We start from the raw sequence: 17,797 nt of genomic DNA on the forward strand, positions 1-17,797 counted from the left end.
CAAGGAAGAGCCAGGCTTCCCTCAAATCCCACTAACTGATGTTAAAGAACAAGGAGTGGTGTAGAGGGGTAGAAGCTGATTCCAGAATCCAACAGTTGTGACTTTCCCACAGTATGGTCACCTGTTTGGTTTTCTCTGACAGGGCAGGAACTGGAGCTGTCTCCTGCTGCATCATTTCTGTGTCTCCTCCTCCTTCACCATCTGATGCTTCTAGGAAATAAAAAGTTCAAAAATTAGAAAAGCATCTCTCTCTCTCTCTCTGTGTCTGTCTGTCTCTCTTTCTTTTTCCCATTGCTGGTGTAATCTTGGTACCCCCTTTCCAAAAGTTTCTATCCTTGACTCAATTCTAAGAAGCTAAATTCAAGGCAATGATTCAGAATGTAGAGATTTAAGCACCAAGATGTCAGTCTTTTCTATAAAAATGCAAAACTGCAGATTATCCAGATGCCTAAGATTTGAAAATGTTTAATTATGGAGCACTATACTGCTTTTACAGATATTAAACTTGTCATTTTCAGATAAGAAAGTTGCTGTTTAGAGGGGTAAAGCAATTTGCCCCAGGTCACACACCTGGGAACCCAGATGTATTTGAGTCCAAAGTTCTCTCTGCAAGTGATATTGCCTGTCCTGAAAACCAGCAGTTCTAGATACCTCAGTGCTGGCCCCAGGGGGAATGTTAAGACACTGTGACAAAAGGATTATAGACCATTAGAAATACTTAATTTGAATTTTTTAAATTTTTCAACAATGGAAAAAATAAATTCTTACTCTAAGAGTCATGTAAAATATAAGTTTTAACAGTTCTCCTGTTTAGAAAGCTCTACTGAAGAAACACAGCAACCATAAATTTCTTACTTTGCATAATGCCATTCCGTCTTCCAGATTTTAGTGGTTGTTCTCCTCAAACACATTTTTTGAATCTTTGAAAAGCTTTACTCACTTTCTTTGAATTTCTCCATATGTCTCAAAAGTCAAGCCAAAATGTGAATTTGTGAGCAACCGTGGTCAGAATTCACATTCGAGTTCAAATTAACCAATCGGGTAGTCATAATTTTTTACATGTTTGCATAATACGGTGGTTAGTTTTATATCCCAACTTGGTTGGGCCATAGGGTACCCAGATATTTGGTCAAACGTTATTCTGGGTGTTTCTGCAAGGGTGTTTTGGGATGAGTCAACCTTTGAATGGTAGACTGAATAAAGTAGATTGCCTTCCCTAATGCGGGTGGGCCTCATTAGATAAGGCCTGAATAAAACAAAAAGGCAGACTTTCTGCTGAGTAAGAGAATTTTTTTCTGCCTTTGGACTTGAAATGAAGTAGGAGTTCCTCCTGGATCTAAAGCCTGTCAGCCTTCAGACTACAACTACACCATCAGCTCTCCTAGTCCTTAGGCCTTCGGACTAGGATTGGGACCTGGGTTCCAGCGGGCCACTTCACACTGACGATGTTGGGACTTGCCAGCCTCAATGAGTGCATAGGTCAAGTCCTTACTTTATATTTGGAGATACATATATAGATATAGGTCTCCTATTGGTTCTGTTTTTACAGAGAACTTACGACACATACTTCTAGTTAGCTGTATAGCATGAAAAAGAGGATTTAAAAAAAAAAAAGATTAATAGGGCTTCTAAATGAGTTATTAAGTTAACATTAAAAATAGTTGTAGAACTGCTTATGGAAAGATAGTAATAGTAGTAGTAGTATTTTTCCCTATTCTTCCTGCTAAGTACAGCTAAAAATCCTGGACATTATATATAAAACAAACATAGGAAGTCTCTAAAAAGTAGAGAGAAGGAGGCACTTTGGGACTTTGGACTATAAAGGGCAACACAGCAGTTAGTTCGCTCTCTCTCTTTTTTTTTTTTTGCCTTATTATCTCAGGCCTGGCGCTAAAGAAGCCAGCAACTTGGAAATGCTAATGGAAGCAGACAAAAAAAGCCCTACCAAACATCTGTTCTATTTAACAAAATGAGCAGGAAAAAGACAACATAGTAAGATGGAAAATGTTTAGACAATAACTATTTGACTCCAAACACCACAACAAACAACAAACAAACAAACAACTGGCTCCACCCACAAACTGGCTGAGTAGAGAGTCTAAACTTCCATCCTTGCCAAACTGTAATGAGGTACCCCAACACTTCCTCTACTTTCCATCAGGGCGGTATCAGAGATGATCAAGCAAGGATTGAACACCGTAGGGATTTTCATCCCTCAAGGGTACTAACAGACCTGTTTCCTCCTCCCATCACTACTACCACCATTGCAGCATCAATAGAGACCATAGGGTGAGCCTTGAATTCCACCTCCTCTGGGCAGTCATGGAGTGCACCTCTCCATCCTCACTGGTATTGGAGGAGTCCTGGTAAGGAGTCAGCATTTCCATACGGTGATGTTGTAAGAACGTCACACCCACCCTAGTGCTTTTAGCAACCACTAAAAAAGCTATACAAAGGGATACACTCAAAAACGCTAAGATAAAAAAAAATAGAATTCTGAAAATGTTCAAGTGAGGAACAGAAAAGTAGGAAAGAGAAAATAGAGAAACTAAAAACGGTGAACAGAATAAAACAAACAAGAATAAAATGACAGATTTAAATCCCTACATATCAATTATTACATAAACGTAAATGGTCTAAAAATGCCAATTTAAAGATAGAGATCGACAGAGTAGATTAAAAAATGACTAATGCTATTTACAAGAAACTTATGTCAAATATAATAACATATACAAGTTGAAAGCAAAATGATGGAAAAAACATAACATAGAAATACTGATCAAAACAAATCAGAGAGGCTATATTAATATCAGATGAGTGGCATCAGAGTAAAGAAAATTACCACAGAAAGAGAAAGACATTATATAATGATAAAAGTGTGGATCTGTCAAGGAGATATAGCAATCCTTAGTGTGTATACACCAAACAACAGAGCTACAAAATGCAGGAAGCAAAAACTGATAGAAATGAAAGACATTCATAGAAGAATGAAGTGACAACAATGAACCAATAGGATCTGATCAGCATTTGTACTCAACACTCCACTCAACAAATACATATTCTTTTCAAGTGTTGTGGAACATATCCCAAGATAGAGCATATTCTAGGATATAAAGACATGAACAAATTTAAAAGAAATTGGTAAACAGCATGTATAAAAAACTTACAGTAAACATTATAATTAATAATGAAAGGCTGAATGCTTTCTCCCTGATTGGGAACAAGGCACAAATGTCTGTTTTGACCAGAATTATTCAACATAGTGCTAGAACTTTTCATCAGTGCAATAAGGCAAGAAAGGAAATGAAAGGCATACACATCAGAGAGGAAGACCTCACACTGCCCCCATTTGCAAATGACATGATTGTTTACACAGAAAATCCCAAGAAATTAAAGAAAAAAAACCTCCCCCAAACTTCCAAACCATGCTAGATTAGGTGACTTTAGCTAAGTTGTAGAATAAAGATAAGCATGTAACAATTCTGTTTCTTAAAAAAAATATTTTTTAATGTTTATTTATTTTGAGAGACAGACAGAGCATGAGCAGGGGAGAGGCAGAGAGAGAGACACACACATAATCTGAAGCAGGCTCCAGGCTCTGAGCCGTCAGCACAGAGCCTGAGGCGGGGCTCGAACCCACGAACTGTGAGATCATGACCTGAGCTGAAGTCGGACGCTTAACCAGCTGAGCCACCCAAGCCCCTTATTTCTATATAATAAGCAACAAACATACGAACACAAAAATTAAAAATACAATGCCATTTACGATTGCTGGAAAAAACCTAAAATACTTGGGCATAAATTTAACAGAACATGTATGGCACATACATGCTGAAAACTACAAAACACTAATGAAAGAAATCAAATAAGACCTAAATAGGGGTGCCTGGGTGGCTCAGTCAGTTAAGCATCTCACTCTTGATTTTGCTTCAGGTCATGAGCTCATGGTTCAAGGGATTGAGCCCACCATCAGGCTCTGAGCTGTCAGCCTGCTTGGGATTCTCTCTCCCTCTCTCTCTGAAATCAAGAGTTGAATGTTCAACCCACTGAGCCACCAGGCACCCCTAACTCAATTGATTTTTAACAACAGAAATTCAATAGAGGAAAAGTAACTTTTTTAACAAATAGGGAAAAAATCCATAGGCAAAAAAAAAAAAAAAATGAACCCTTACCTAAGTTTTACACCTTACACAAAATTTGCCTTAAAAAATGGATCACAAATTTAAAGCTAAAAGGTAAAACTATAAAACCTTTAGGAAAAAAATCTTAGGATCTAGGGTTAGGCAAAGTTCTCAATTTTGACACTAAAAATACAATCAATAAAAGGAATAGTTGATAAGTTTAGACTTGATCAAAATTGAAAACTGCTGCTTTGCAAAGACCCTGTTAAGGAGATGGAAAAACAGACTACAGAGTAGGAGAAATATTTGCAAACTACATGTCTAACAAAGGATAGACCAGTATCTAGACAATATAAAGAAGTTCTAAAATTGAACACTATAAAACTAGTCAACTGACTTAGGAAATGGCAAAAGACATGAACAGAAAAGTAATTACAGGAAAATATGTTCCATATCATTAATCAATACAGAAATGCTAATTAAAGCCACAAAATATGAGTATAAATCTATCAACGGCTAACATTAAAAAGTGTCAACACCAAATGCTGGTGAGCATGTAGAGAAACTGGATTTTCACTCACTCCAAGAGGGAATGGAAAATGGTACAGTCATTTTCATTCCACAAATAGAAAAAAGTTTGGCTTATCCTTAAAACATTAAACATACAGGTGCCTGGGTTGCCCAGTCGGTTAAGGCTCCAACTCTTGATTTTGGTTCAGGTTATGATCTCCCAGTGGTGAAACAGAGCCTCATGTTGGGCTCCCTGCAGAGCATAAAGCCCGCTTGGGATTCTCTTTCCCGCTCTCTGCCTTCCCTCCTCTTGTGTGCTATCAACAACAACCAAAAACATGAGACATGCAACTACTATATAACACAGATATTGCATTCCTGGGCACTTATCCCAGAGAAACAAAAAAAAATATTGTTGTTTAAACAAATTGTCCAGAAATGTTATAGCAGCTTTATTATTTATAATAGCCCAAAACCAGAAAAAACCCAGATGTCCTTTAATAGGTGAATGGTTAGACAAACTGTAATATAACCATACTATAGAATACTAATCAGCAATAAAAAGGAGTAAGTTATTATTTTTTTAAAATATATTTTTATTTATTTCTAGGAGAGAGAGAGAGACAGCGTGAGCAGGGGAGGGTCAGAGAGAGAGGGAGTCACAGAATCTGAAACAGGCTCCAGGCTCTGAGCTGGCAGTCAGCACAGAGCCCGATGCGGGGCTCGAACCCACGAACTGTGAGATCATGACCTAAGCGAAAGTTGGACGCTTAACCGACTAAGCCACCCAGGCGCCCCGAAAGGAGTAAGTTATTAATACACACAACCTAAGATAAATTTCCAGAGAATTATACTTACTGAAAAAAGCCAATCTCAAAAGGTTACATACTGTGCCATTCCACTTATACATCATTCTCGAAATGACAAAATTCTAGAAATGGAGAACATAATAGTAGTCTCAAGCAGGTAGGGAAGGAGTAGGGTTAGGGGGCAGTAGGTGTGGCTATAAAAGAGCAACAAAAGAAGGATTCTTGCTGGGATGGAAATTTTCTGTATCTTAATTGTATCAATCTCAATATCTTTGTTGTTACCATTTATATATATATATTTATATATTTATACTATATATATATATATATATATAAANGTGAACTCTCTATATACTGTTTCCTACAATTACATGTAAATCTATGATGATTTCACAATTAAAAAGTTTAATTAAAAATGTTTAAAGGAAATCCATCCTCTTCTTCAGGAAGCCCAAAATTGTTATTCTTGAAAAGCCAACAGGTGTGTGGTACTAGAGTACCATTCTCCTGCTATGGTACCCCTATTACTGCTGCTATGGTACCCCTGTCACTGCTGTCCTGGTTAGGACAGGAGAGCCAGGAAGGAAGCAGAATTCAGAAATAATTTTCAACCTAGGGAGGCCACAATGGAGTCTTCAAGAATAAAAGCCCCCAGGGTAAGGTTGCCACATTAAACACAAAAATATAAAAGTTATTGAATATTATTTTAGTATAAGTATGTCTCACATATTACATGGAAATATCTATATGGTATTAAAAATTATTCACCATTTATCTGAAATTTGAATTTATTTATTTTTAAAATGTTTTTGTTTATTTCTCAGAGAGAGAGAGAGCCAGTGTGAGCAGGGGAGGGTTCAGAGAGAGAGAGATACAGAATCTGAAGCAGGCTCGAACCCACAAACCGTGAGATCATGACCTGAGCCGAAGTCCAACACTTAACCGACCAGCTACCCAGCGCCCCTGAAATTTGAATTTAAAGAAGGGGCATTTATTTTTATTTGCTAAATCTGGTAACTCCACCTGGGGAATTTCCCCAAAAAACCACCTCTAGTTCCTGTGAAATTTCTCATACTGGCCTCCCTTTCTCTTAACATCCTCCAATCCATCTTCATTTGGGATCTTTCAGGGAAGCCTTGGCTGATCACACAGCCCTCCTTCTTTTTGTTGTCTCTGTACTTTACACTTACCTTGTAAATCAGGATATAACTTTATCCTTCTATATAGTGCGTGTTCCTATTGCGTAAATGTTAGGCTTTCTCTCTGCTGAACCATAAATACTGTGAGGGTATCCATTAGTGTCCCAAGTACTTTAGCCCAGTGTTGATTAAAAGTAATGTGGCAACTGTGTGGCACAGTCAGTTGAGCGTCCCACTCTTGAGTTCATCATTCTTGATGGTCTCACGGTTTGTGCTGACAGCTTGGAGCCTGCTTTGGATTCTCTCTCTTCCTCTCTCTCTACCCCTCCCCCACTAGTGTATATGTAAGCTTTCTCTCCCAAAATAAATAAATAACCTTAAAGGAAAAAGCACTCCCCTATACCTATTGCTTCATTTGTATTTCTATTATAAAAGTAACATATATTCTCCATGTAAAACATTAAACCACTTAAATAAATCTTCCTTTATTAACTTTAAAAGTCACTTCAAGATAAAGTGGATAAAATGCAAATAGATAAATAAATGTCAGGATGAAACCCCAAAACATTTAAAACTCAAATAATGCTTTAAAATTTTTTTCTGGGGGCTCCTGGGTGGCATAGTCAGTTAAACAATCCAACTCTTGATCTCAGCTAAGGTCATTATTTCACTGTTTGTGAGTTCGAGCCCCACTTTGGGCTCTGCACTGATGGCACAGAGCCTGCTTGGAATTCCTTCTCTCCTTTCTGCTCCTTCCCTGCTTGTGCTCTCTCTCTCTCAAAATAAATAAGTAAACTTTAAAAATTTAAAAAAGAAAAATCTGATTTCTGTATTCCTCCATTGCCCAGAATCAGATAACTGGAGTATAGTCTGTATTTAAGAAATCTAGCTGAAAATAACACATTTTTAAAGCTATGTGACTCTTACGCAACAAAAACCCATGAGAAATATTTAAAATACCTTGTTAACCAAATGCTCTAAATCTGAGTTACATTCTGAACCCAAAAAAATTATTTCATCTGAAACCTTTTAACATATAAAATGAGGTCATCTCGTATCAGTGTAGGTTGAATAATTTAGTTGTTTCTTTAGTCTGTGATGTTTTTTGGTTTCAAAAGAGAAAACTGCTTTTCTGAAATAAAGATGCTAGTTCTGTGATTTCCATTAAGAGAGTATTAAAAGAAAAGTATGGGACGCAACCTAGCCAGGCTGGTTCCAGCTCCCAGCTTCCTCTAGAACTGCTGGTCTTTGAAGGGGTTAGGCCAGGCCTCCACTAATTAGTCCCAGTGTCTGACTGGGCCTCTAGAGCGGAATCAATAAGATGGGGCAGTCGCATCTCCTATTCCCTGAGAGTATACAGGAAGGAAGGAAGGAAGGAAGGAAGGAAGGAAGGATGGAAGGAAGGAAGGAAGGAAGGAAGGAAGGAAGGAAAAGAAAAAAAAAGATACCACTAGATGGAACTGGTTGAATTCTTCCAATACAGGCATCAAATATACTGTCCCTTTCCAACCCAAGGCAAAAAGAGCAAGTAACATTAAGAAGCTGCACATATTTTCTCCTTCCTTCAGAGACTGTAGACCATGACACAAACACAGCTGTAGCATCCTTCCCTAGAAGTATGGGGGAAGTGGAGGAGAAACCAGGTTTGGGATGTATGAAACCAAAAACTAGTCAGTGGAAAAACCTTCCAATCATCAAAAATATAAAACTGTAAGCAGAGAATTAGGTTCCTATTTTTGTCTATATTCAAAATGAAAGGCCTTTCCAGTAGGAACACAGTAGATAGTACATTTTATATAGTTTAAAAAAAACCCCATATATTTTGTTCTTATTTGATGGAGATAAGTAAAATAAAAACTTTCAGAATTCCTGTGTTTACAGCAGTACTGCTGTGATTTCTTATTTAAAACAACTACTTTCATACCTAATTTTCTATCAGTAATTTTGTATTCTTTTTCTAAGAGAGGGCCCCTTATATGGAAAACCTCAGGTCACACAGGGCACCTGGGTGGCTCAGTCAGTTTAGTGTCTGACTTTGGTTCAGGTCATGATCTCAGCTTGTAGGTTCAAACCCCACATCAGTCTCTCCGCTGTCAGCATAGAGACTGCTTTGGATCCTTTCTTTCTACCCCCCTCTCTACTCTTCTCCCAGCTTGTGCTCTCCCTCTCTCTCTCTCAAAAATAAATATTAAAAAAAAAAAAAAAAAAAAAAAAAAACTAATAACTTGTTGAATTTCATTAGTTCTACAGTTTCTTAAGAAAACAAACTGAAACACACAATAGTAATGGATACATTTCAAAGGCATGATGCTAAGTGAAAGACACACAAGATTCAAGAGGATACATAATGTGTAATTTCATTTATTTAACATTCTGGAAAAGGCAAAATTATAGGGACAAAAATCAGATGAGTAGTTACTGGGGACAGAGATGGAAGACTTCTCAGGGGTGACAGAAATGTTCTATATCTTAACTGTGTTGGTGGTTACAAAACTATATTCATCCGTCAAAGTTCATAGAACTGTACACAAAAGGNAGAAAAGCTCAGGTCTCACAAAAACCTTGATGTGTACTGGCTAATAACTTGTTGAATTTCATTAGTTCTACAGTTTCTTAAGAAAACAAACTGAAACACACAATAGTAATGGATACATTTCAAAGGCATGATGCTAAGTGAAAGACACACAAGATTCAAGAGGATACATAATGTGTAATTTCATTTATTTAACATTCTGGAAAAGGCAAAATTATAGGGACAAAAATCAGATGAGTAGTTACTGGGGACAGAGATGGAAGACTTCTCAGGGGTGACAGAAATGTTCTATATCTTAACTGTGTTGGTGGTTACAAAACTATATTCATCCGTCAAAGTTCATAGAACTGTACACAAAAGGGTAATTTTGCTGAATGTAAATTAATCCTCAAGCAACCCAACTTAAAATAAATATAGACCCTAACTTTCATTAAACAATATGTAACACTTATGCAATGTCACACAACTAATATCATGACAGAGCTGGGATTTAAATCCCAGAGCCCATGATTGCTAAGAGTTTGTTGTGTTTTTTAAAATGTTTATTTATTTTTGAGAGCGGGGGAAGGGAAGAGAGAGAGAGGGACAGAATTTCTCAAGTGGGCTCTGCACTGAGAGGAGCAAGGCTGAGACAGGGCTCGACTCATGAGATCATGATTTGAGCCGAAGTTGGACGCTCAACTGACTGAGCCACCCAGGTGCCCCAAGTTAGTTAGTTAGTTGTTTATGAGAAAGAGAGTGTGAGTGAGGCAGGGGGCAAGGGGAGAGAGAATCTCAAGCAGTCTCCTTGCTCAGCCCAGAGCCTAATGTGGAGCTCAAACCCATGACCCTGGGATCATGACCTGAATTGAAATCAAAAGTCAGATGCTCAACCAACTGAGCCACCCAGGCACCCCTTTTCTGTTTATTTTACTTTTTAAAAATGTTTTATTTATTTCAGAGAGAGACAGAGAGAGAGAGAGAGAGAGAGAGACAGCGTGAGCAGGGGAGGGTCAGAAAGAGAGGGAGACACGGAATCTGAAACAGGCTCCAGGCTCTGAGCCAGCTGTCAGCACAGAGCCCGACACGGGGCTTGAACCCACGAACCTCGAGATCATGACATGAGCCGAAGTCAGCCAACTAAACGACCGAGCCACCCAGGTGCCCCTTTCTGTTTATTTTTAATTCAGCTTTAGTAAGTGATATTTTTTCTAGGTAACTGGCGATTTTATCTAACTGATCAAATATATTGGAGTTGATCACTGTATGTAGCTATGTTTCCTTTTTCTTTTCTCCTATTTTTTTATTTGCACCTTATTTTTTGTTATTCAACTTTGGAGAGGTCTTTAAAAAACAACAACAACCAGGTTCTGTATTTTTAGATATTTCTATTATATTTTTTATTTCTACTACACTAATGTTCTTTACTTTCTTTGGGTTTACTCTATTCATTTTCTCGCTTTTGTAGTTGGATAGCTAGCCCACGAAGTTTTCCTTTTTCTGATGTAAGCATTAAGGCTATATATATTCTCTAAATATAACTGAAGTTGAATACCAAATGTTTTAATGTTATAGCATTTTCATAATCACTTAATTCTAAATAGTTTTAAAGTTCCACAATGATTTTTCTTTGATTAATTATCTGGAAGTGTATTTTTAAATTTCCAAAACAGATTTTTTTTTAGTCATCTTTTTTCAGTATTGTGGTTAGAGAAATGGCTTGCATATTAATTATTTGATATTTGTTAAAACTTACTTTATTTTCTAGCACAGGGACCAGCAAACTTTTTAGATAAAGGGACATATAGTAAATAGGTGGAGGGTTTGGAGAGCAATAAGTCCTCTGTGAGTAACGACTCAAACTGCTGTTGTGCAAAAGCAGCCCTAGACAATACATAAATGAATGGGCATGGCTGTGATCTGATAAAACTTTATTTACAGAAACACATCCTGGTTGAATTGGGTCCATGGGCCACAGTTTGCCAGACCCTGGTCTAGTACATAAGTGATTTAAAATTATGTCAAAGTTTTTTTTTTTTTTAATTTTAAAATGTTTATTTATTTTTGAGACAGAGAGAGCAGGGGAGGGGCAGAGAGAGACACACACACAGAATCAGAAGCAGGCTCAAGGTTCCGGGCTATCAGCACAGAGCCTGACACGGGGCTCGAACCTACAGACCATGAGATCATAACCTAAGCCGAAGTCGGACGTTTAACCAACTGAGCCACCCAGGTGCCTCTGTAAAAATGCTTTTGAATAGAATGTATAATTTCTAATTGTTAGGTGCAGAGTTCTACATATGATCATAGATAAACTTGTTAATTATGTTTTTCAAATCTATTATACGTGTATAAAATTTTAAAATAAATTTTTCTAAAATTTTGAGAGAGAGAGAGTGCGTGCAAGCAGGGGCGGGGGTGGTGGAACGGTGAACAGAGGATCTGAAGTGGGCTCAGCAGAGATCCTGATGTGGGGCTTGATCTCAAAAACCATGAGATTATGACTTGAGCTGAAGTCGTATGCTTAACCAACTGAGTCACCCAAGTGCCCCTATGTGTATAAATTTTTGTCTTATTTATCAATTATTGACATATGCATTAACATCTCCCACTCTTATTTTGAATTAGTCCCTGTTTTCGAGCAATTCTGCCAATTTTTATTTACACATCTCATAGGTATATTAGGTGTGCAAATTTAGAATCATTAAAACTTACTGGTTGAATTGTTCCTTTTATCATTATGTTGTGACTCAGTTTTTAAAAATCAACCTTGTTTAATTTAGTTTAATTTTGCTTGTTTGAGGGGGTGTTCCATATTTCTAGAGGGGTCAGCTGTTCTCTGGGAAATCTATACAAGCTGAAAACTAATACTGGAGACACAGCTGTACTTCAACAGTCTAAAGTGTTTTGCTAAAATTACTCATCCCTAAGAGCCAGAATGTTTTATTTGGCCAGAAGAAGGAGGACTGGGAACTATTCTTCAAGAGCCTTGTTCCCAGCTCATTAAGGGACTCCCACCAGCATCACTGAGAAAGAATACAATTCCCACATCCAAAGAACATGACCCTGTGAAGACAGAACTCAGCAAAGGCCCTAAAGGCCATACTGGCAAAACAGAAGACAGGGAAGGTGAGGGGGAGGGATGGCGGGGAGGGGAAGGACAAACAGTGAAAAGCACACCCAATGAAAGAAGGGACTCTCAATTCTGACTCCACTTATATCAACAGTGGTCATGCTCCACCCTTTATTGCTTTGTATGCTTTTCAAAATAATTACTATAGCTGGGGCACCTGGGTGGCTCAGTCAGTTGAGCGTCCAAAGTGGGCTCACGTCGGGGCACCTGGGTGGCTTAGTCGGTTAAGCGTCTGACTTTCGCTTAGGTCATGATCTCGCGGTTCGTGGGTTCGAGCCCCGCGTCGGGCTCTGTGCTGACTGCCAGCTCAGAGCCTGGAGCCTGTTTCAGTCTGTGACTCCTTCTCTCTCTGACCCTCCCCTGTTCATGCTGTCTCTCTCTCTCTCTCCTAGAAAATAAATAAAACATTAAAAAAAAACATAAAAAACAAAGTGTGCTCAGGTCATGATCTCAAGGCTCGTAGGTTCAAGCCCCGCATCAGGCTCTGTGCTGACAGCTTGCTCAGAGCCTGGAGCTTGCTTTGGATTCTGTGTCTCCTTCTCTCTCTGCTCTTCCCCGGCTCATGCTCTGTCTCACTCTGTCTCTCAAAAATAAATAAATGTAAAAAAAAAATCAGAATAATTACTATAGCTATCTCATGACTGAAAAATAAGGACTTATAATCAAGTTGGCCACACCAGAAGATAATTCTACTGTCTGTAGGTGTATCTTTCATTCACTCCAAGTGTCCAAAATGCTAGCCCTCTCTTTAGCTTTGTTATCTTTGCTTTTCTATCAAAATCTTACCACCATCTTCCAAAATTCAACTCAATTCATCCTCCAAAATTTACCCTCTTGAAAGTGAAAACAAGACTATGTTAGGGTTCTAATCTAGCAAGTAGTGCAATTTTAACTAAGGAAGGAAAATGTGGGGCAAAGGAGAACAGAAATGAAGAATTCGGTGGTAGGCTGCAGAAGGAGCAACAAACCCAAGGCCAAGTGTGTGGTGCCTAATCCAGGGCATTTGATTGCTTTGGGAGGGGCTGCTCAGGGAAGCTCTGGTAGGCTCAACCTTTAGCGTCCTAGTCTTTTCTGGCCATGCAGTCTCAGGTCCAGATCCAGGGACACTGGCCCACTCAAAGTCTTCCACAGGTTTGTAATGGCTTTATGTTTTACCTGGCATATGCCTCTCCAGTTTCGTTTTGTTTTGTTCTGTTTTTCTTAGCTACCGTCTTTCCCTTTTTGCCTTCTCACTTTCATATACTGCAAGAAACTGGCCGTGATTGACCTTTTTCTTCTCTCAGGCTCTTTTCCTTTTCTCCAAAAGATTTGACAAAACAAATGTTTCTAAATGTAAGTCCCCATTGAGTTGGCTCTATCAGAAATCTTGTCATTCTGCACTGGAAGGAGGAATGTGGGAGGGGGTACCTTTTCCCCTTTCATTTTGCCATGTCTGGTGGCAACTGCTACAGCCTACTCTGCATTCCAGTAATGTATTGTTTTCAGAGCCGAAGATGTCCCTAGCAACAGATCCTAACTTTGCTTACAAAATATGTTGCCAGTTCACACAGAAAATTTTACAGTTAGAAAATCTGGAATGACATGATTTGCAAAACTCTGAACTGGAGTCACTTAACGGGTTCTGAACTTCTGAAAGAAAAAGTAGAGAAAAAGAACTTTACCCTAAAAGAAAAGTACTAAGACCAATAAGATCCTCTCAAAAATGTATGACTAAAGAAAAAAATGTTTCACTTCCTCTTTGTGGAGAGCTTATTTATTTTTTATTTTTTAAGAGTTTTTATTTATTTTTGAAAGAGAGAGAGAGTGTGTGAGCCGGAGAGAGGCAGAGAGAAAGGGAGACAGAATCCGAAGCAGGCTCCAGGCTCTGAGCTGTCAGCACAGAGCCCGACATGGGGCTCGAACTCACAAACCATGAGATCATGAACTGAGCCAAAGTCAGATGCTTAACCGACTGAGCCACACAGGCGCCCCATGGAAAGCTTAAATACTACCAAATTTCTGTTACCATTTCCATGTCAGCAGAACTAAATTTTAAAGGTTATTTAAAAAAATTTTTTTTTACTGGTCCAGGTTAGTAAGCCCTTCCCTTCCCTCCCCACCCCTTCCCTTCCCCTCCACACACATAGGGTTTCTCAGTAACCACCACCCCATGTCAGGGGCAAAGCATTCAGAGCCACCGGAACTGGACCTTTTGTGTGAACTCTCACACCTAAGCCTGGCCACAGTAACAGAGAAAGGGACCTTTAAAGTAAAAAATCAGGATGCCACAGGACCTGTCCTACCTTTAAGTTACAAAAATGCAGTGAAGATTATGCAAATATCAGGGGACAACTTTGCAGGCAAAACAGCTACCTGCCTGTTGTCTGTCCAGCAATAAGGCATTTAAAAAAATCTCATTTTCTTTTAACTTAAGGAAAAAAATAGTTAAGTCAGCTTGGGCAAGACGATCTAACTTTAGTCTTGAATGTTAGAGGTCCATCCTTCTTCTAATATTAATGTACATTTATATGTTTGGGAGGCGGTTTTCAAACTATGAGTAATTTCAATTTAATCTTTTCTGGTCAACTTTTGTAGCCAGAGTTAGGTACTGGCAGTAGTATTCTGGGTCTTAAAAGAATTATAATGTTTATGGATGAGCATCCTTGATATATTTGGAAGCACTGTTTGAAAATTCTCAGTTCCTGGAATAGAAGTTAATAATAAAGTAACTCTTACATAGTCTTTATTTCATGCAAGACACTGTTCTAAATGCTTCACATATATTAACTCATTGAATTTGCATATCAACATTATGAGATGGGTGCTGTTATCATCTCTTTTACAGAGATGGAAACTGAGGCACTTGCCCAAGATTAAAGAGAGAGCCAAGATTTGGATCTAGGCAGTCCTAATTCAGAGTCCCCTAACCCTTATGCAATATTGCTCCTCTAACTTGGAAAGCAAACTTAGAAGCTCTCTGGTGATACTGGTTTCTAAGTAGGGCATTGGATTCCACGGGGCTTTGTGGGTAGAACCCAGTCTAACATAATAATTTATGTTCTGAAATTTTCACAGACTCATCTAACTGGGGCAGAAGATGAGGCATGTGGTGAGTAGCTCTCCTTTTCCAAAATAAGACCAACACCAAAAATACCCAATCAGTCCAAATTATCGGTCAGTAACTTTCCCTTACCATCTCTGTTTCTAGCCTACATTTGAGCGGGGGATAAATTATATTCTGGTTTGTCTAGGCTACTTCTGGTTTATGTTTTTCATTCCCACTTCCCATCTGGTTCAGTATCTGTCTTACTGCAGGCATTCTTTAATATATTAGTATGCATTACTATTCTCCAAGTGTGGGAATGGAAATGAGGTCATCCTTAGGCTTATTTCACCCCTGAACTCTGCTCTTTGGATCACAACTGTTAATAGCTCCCAGAATAGTGCGCTGCACATTTTGGGAAGCGCCAGTGTAAAGGAGTAATGGAAGAGGTCCTAGAAAGTTTACATTCTAGTTCCAACTTTTGTGATCTTAGGAAAATCACTTACTTTATGCCAGTTTTCTCATTTGTAGACTGATGAAGTCATACTGCTGTGATTTATGATTCTCCTCTGGTTCGGGCCAATTTCTATTACAAATGCTATATGCCTTGGACATGTCAAAATTTCCAGAGTGAGGTAGAATGTTGAAGTATAGAGGGATAGGGTAACATTTTTAAAAATATAGGTGAACATTGCTTGTTATATGGGTATGTGAGTTACATCATGTCCCCTGAACAGAAATTTCATAAGGAAAAAGCCTATGAAGCTACAGCTAGACCTGCTACCCACTCACCCTTGTTATAAAGTGTGATCCCAAGAAAGAGAAATGTTATAATGTAAAAGCTCACTGTTTCTGTAAAGACTACCCTATAGCCTTTAGAGACTTCAAGTACCTATTAGATTACTTAATGTATGCTCTTAATATACATCTTGTGAATCATTAAAGGTGGGTGTAATGTTCACGTGATCTGCTTCAGAATGCTTAACTTTCTTACCCAGGTTTTCAACAGAAAAAGCCAGAAATTACCTGCCTTTTTGTGTAGTTTAGAACAAGGTATTTTACTTGCATCATCCTTGTAGTTACCTACTGGTAAACTAGGCTTAAGGATATTAACCTACATGGGAACTTCAACTATATGGGAAATATACAGAAGGATTTGTAGCTGGAATGAACCTTAAGAACTATAATTCTTGGGTTTTACATGACATTCTGGGACAAAACTGAGATGTAATCATTTAATGAGGTCAAGTTTTTACCCCTTTCCCTGTTATAAAAGTAATACATACTAACTGTGGAGATTTCAGAAAATTTGGTACCACTATAAGAGGATGGCCTCACTAAAACAAAAGATCCACTACTACAATTTTGAAACATTCACTTCTACCTTTTGTTCGGTCTCTGTTTGTCTATGAGTATATGTATGTATAGACACACACATGCACACAAGTTTACATATCTGGAATTACATATCTTATATAAGTACTGTGTCTTTTTAAAAAAATTATTTTAGGGGGGGGAGAGAGAGAGAGAGAGAGAGAGAGAGAGAGAGAGAATCCTAAGCAGAGTCCATGCTCAGTGCAAGGGCTCAATGCCAAGACCCTGGGATCATGATCTGAGCCGAAACCAAGAATCAGACACTCAATCGACTGAGCCAGGCAGGCACTCCTGTATCTTTTAATATTATATCATGAGCACTTTCCCATGTCAGTAGTCTTGAAAAACATTTTTCATTGTCTACATAACAAACCTTTGTATGCTTACTCTATTTGTTATTCTATCATTACTTAGATTATTTCCAATATTTTGCTTTTGTAATATATTTTTAAGATTTTATGTATTTCTGATTAGATTTTATGTATTCTTAATTAGAATAGATTTCTAGAAGGGAAATTACATTGTAAAAGGTATGCATGTTTTTTTATGGATCTTAACTGTTTTCCAGAAGGTTTTGGGTCAATTTTGAAGTCATCAACATCTATTTAAAAAAATCTGTTTCATCACATTCCAGCAAGTACTAAATTTTTAAATATTGCCAATAGGTAAAAAATGATACTGCATTTTAATTTGCATTCATTTGATTATGACTGAGGGCATACTTTAGTCTTTTTATTGGTCATGTATATTTCTTATATGAGTAGAATAGTTTTGACCTTTATTTATTTGTCAAGAAGGGTTTCAATGTTTTCCTTATCAATTTGGATAAGTCTTTTAATGTTGGGGTTAAATTTTAAAGGTGTTATATCTTTTTAAATAATTGAAGTATAGTTGACATACAATATGAAACTACTTTTAGGTGTGCAATATAGTGACTTGACATTTATATACGTTATGAAATGATCACCACAATTAGTCTAGTTACCATCTGTACCATACAAAGTTATTGAAATATTATTGACTATATTCCCTAGGCTGTACTTTATATCTCTGTGACTGTTTATTTTATAACTGGAAGTTTGTATCTCTTAATCCCTTTTACCTATTTCACCCCTCCCCCATTCCCTCCCTCTAGCAATCACCAGTTTGTTCTCTGCATCTATAAGTTTATTAATTT

At 37.9% G+C, this 17,797-nt stretch overlaps 1 protein-coding gene across 5 annotated transcripts in view; it reads right to left on the reverse strand.

The window, feature by feature from the left end:
• The window catches only part of CMSS1 (cms1 ribosomal small subunit homolog), a 386,003-nt gene that overhangs the window by 31,259 nt on the left and 336,947 nt on the right, over positions 1-17,797 (reverse strand). For 3 of the 5 annotated variants that reach the window (XM_077774839.1, XM_077774843.1, XM_077774842.1), the window contains one exon: positions 122-210. In XM_077774839.1, the coding sequence (XP_077630965.1) occupies positions 122-210 (89 nt within the window). The remainder of the gene's footprint in view (positions 1-121; positions 211-17,797) is intronic. The other 2 variants (XM_077774840.1, XM_077774844.1) reach the window with 1 other exon arrangement.

This window comes from Crocuta crocuta, unplaced genomic scaffold (genome assembly GCF_008692635.1).
Source record: "Crocuta crocuta isolate KB4526 unplaced genomic scaffold, BGI_CrCroc_1.0 scaffold6, whole genome shotgun sequence".
NCBI classification, from domain to species: Eukaryota; Metazoa; Chordata; class Mammalia; order Carnivora; family Hyaenidae; genus Crocuta; species Crocuta crocuta.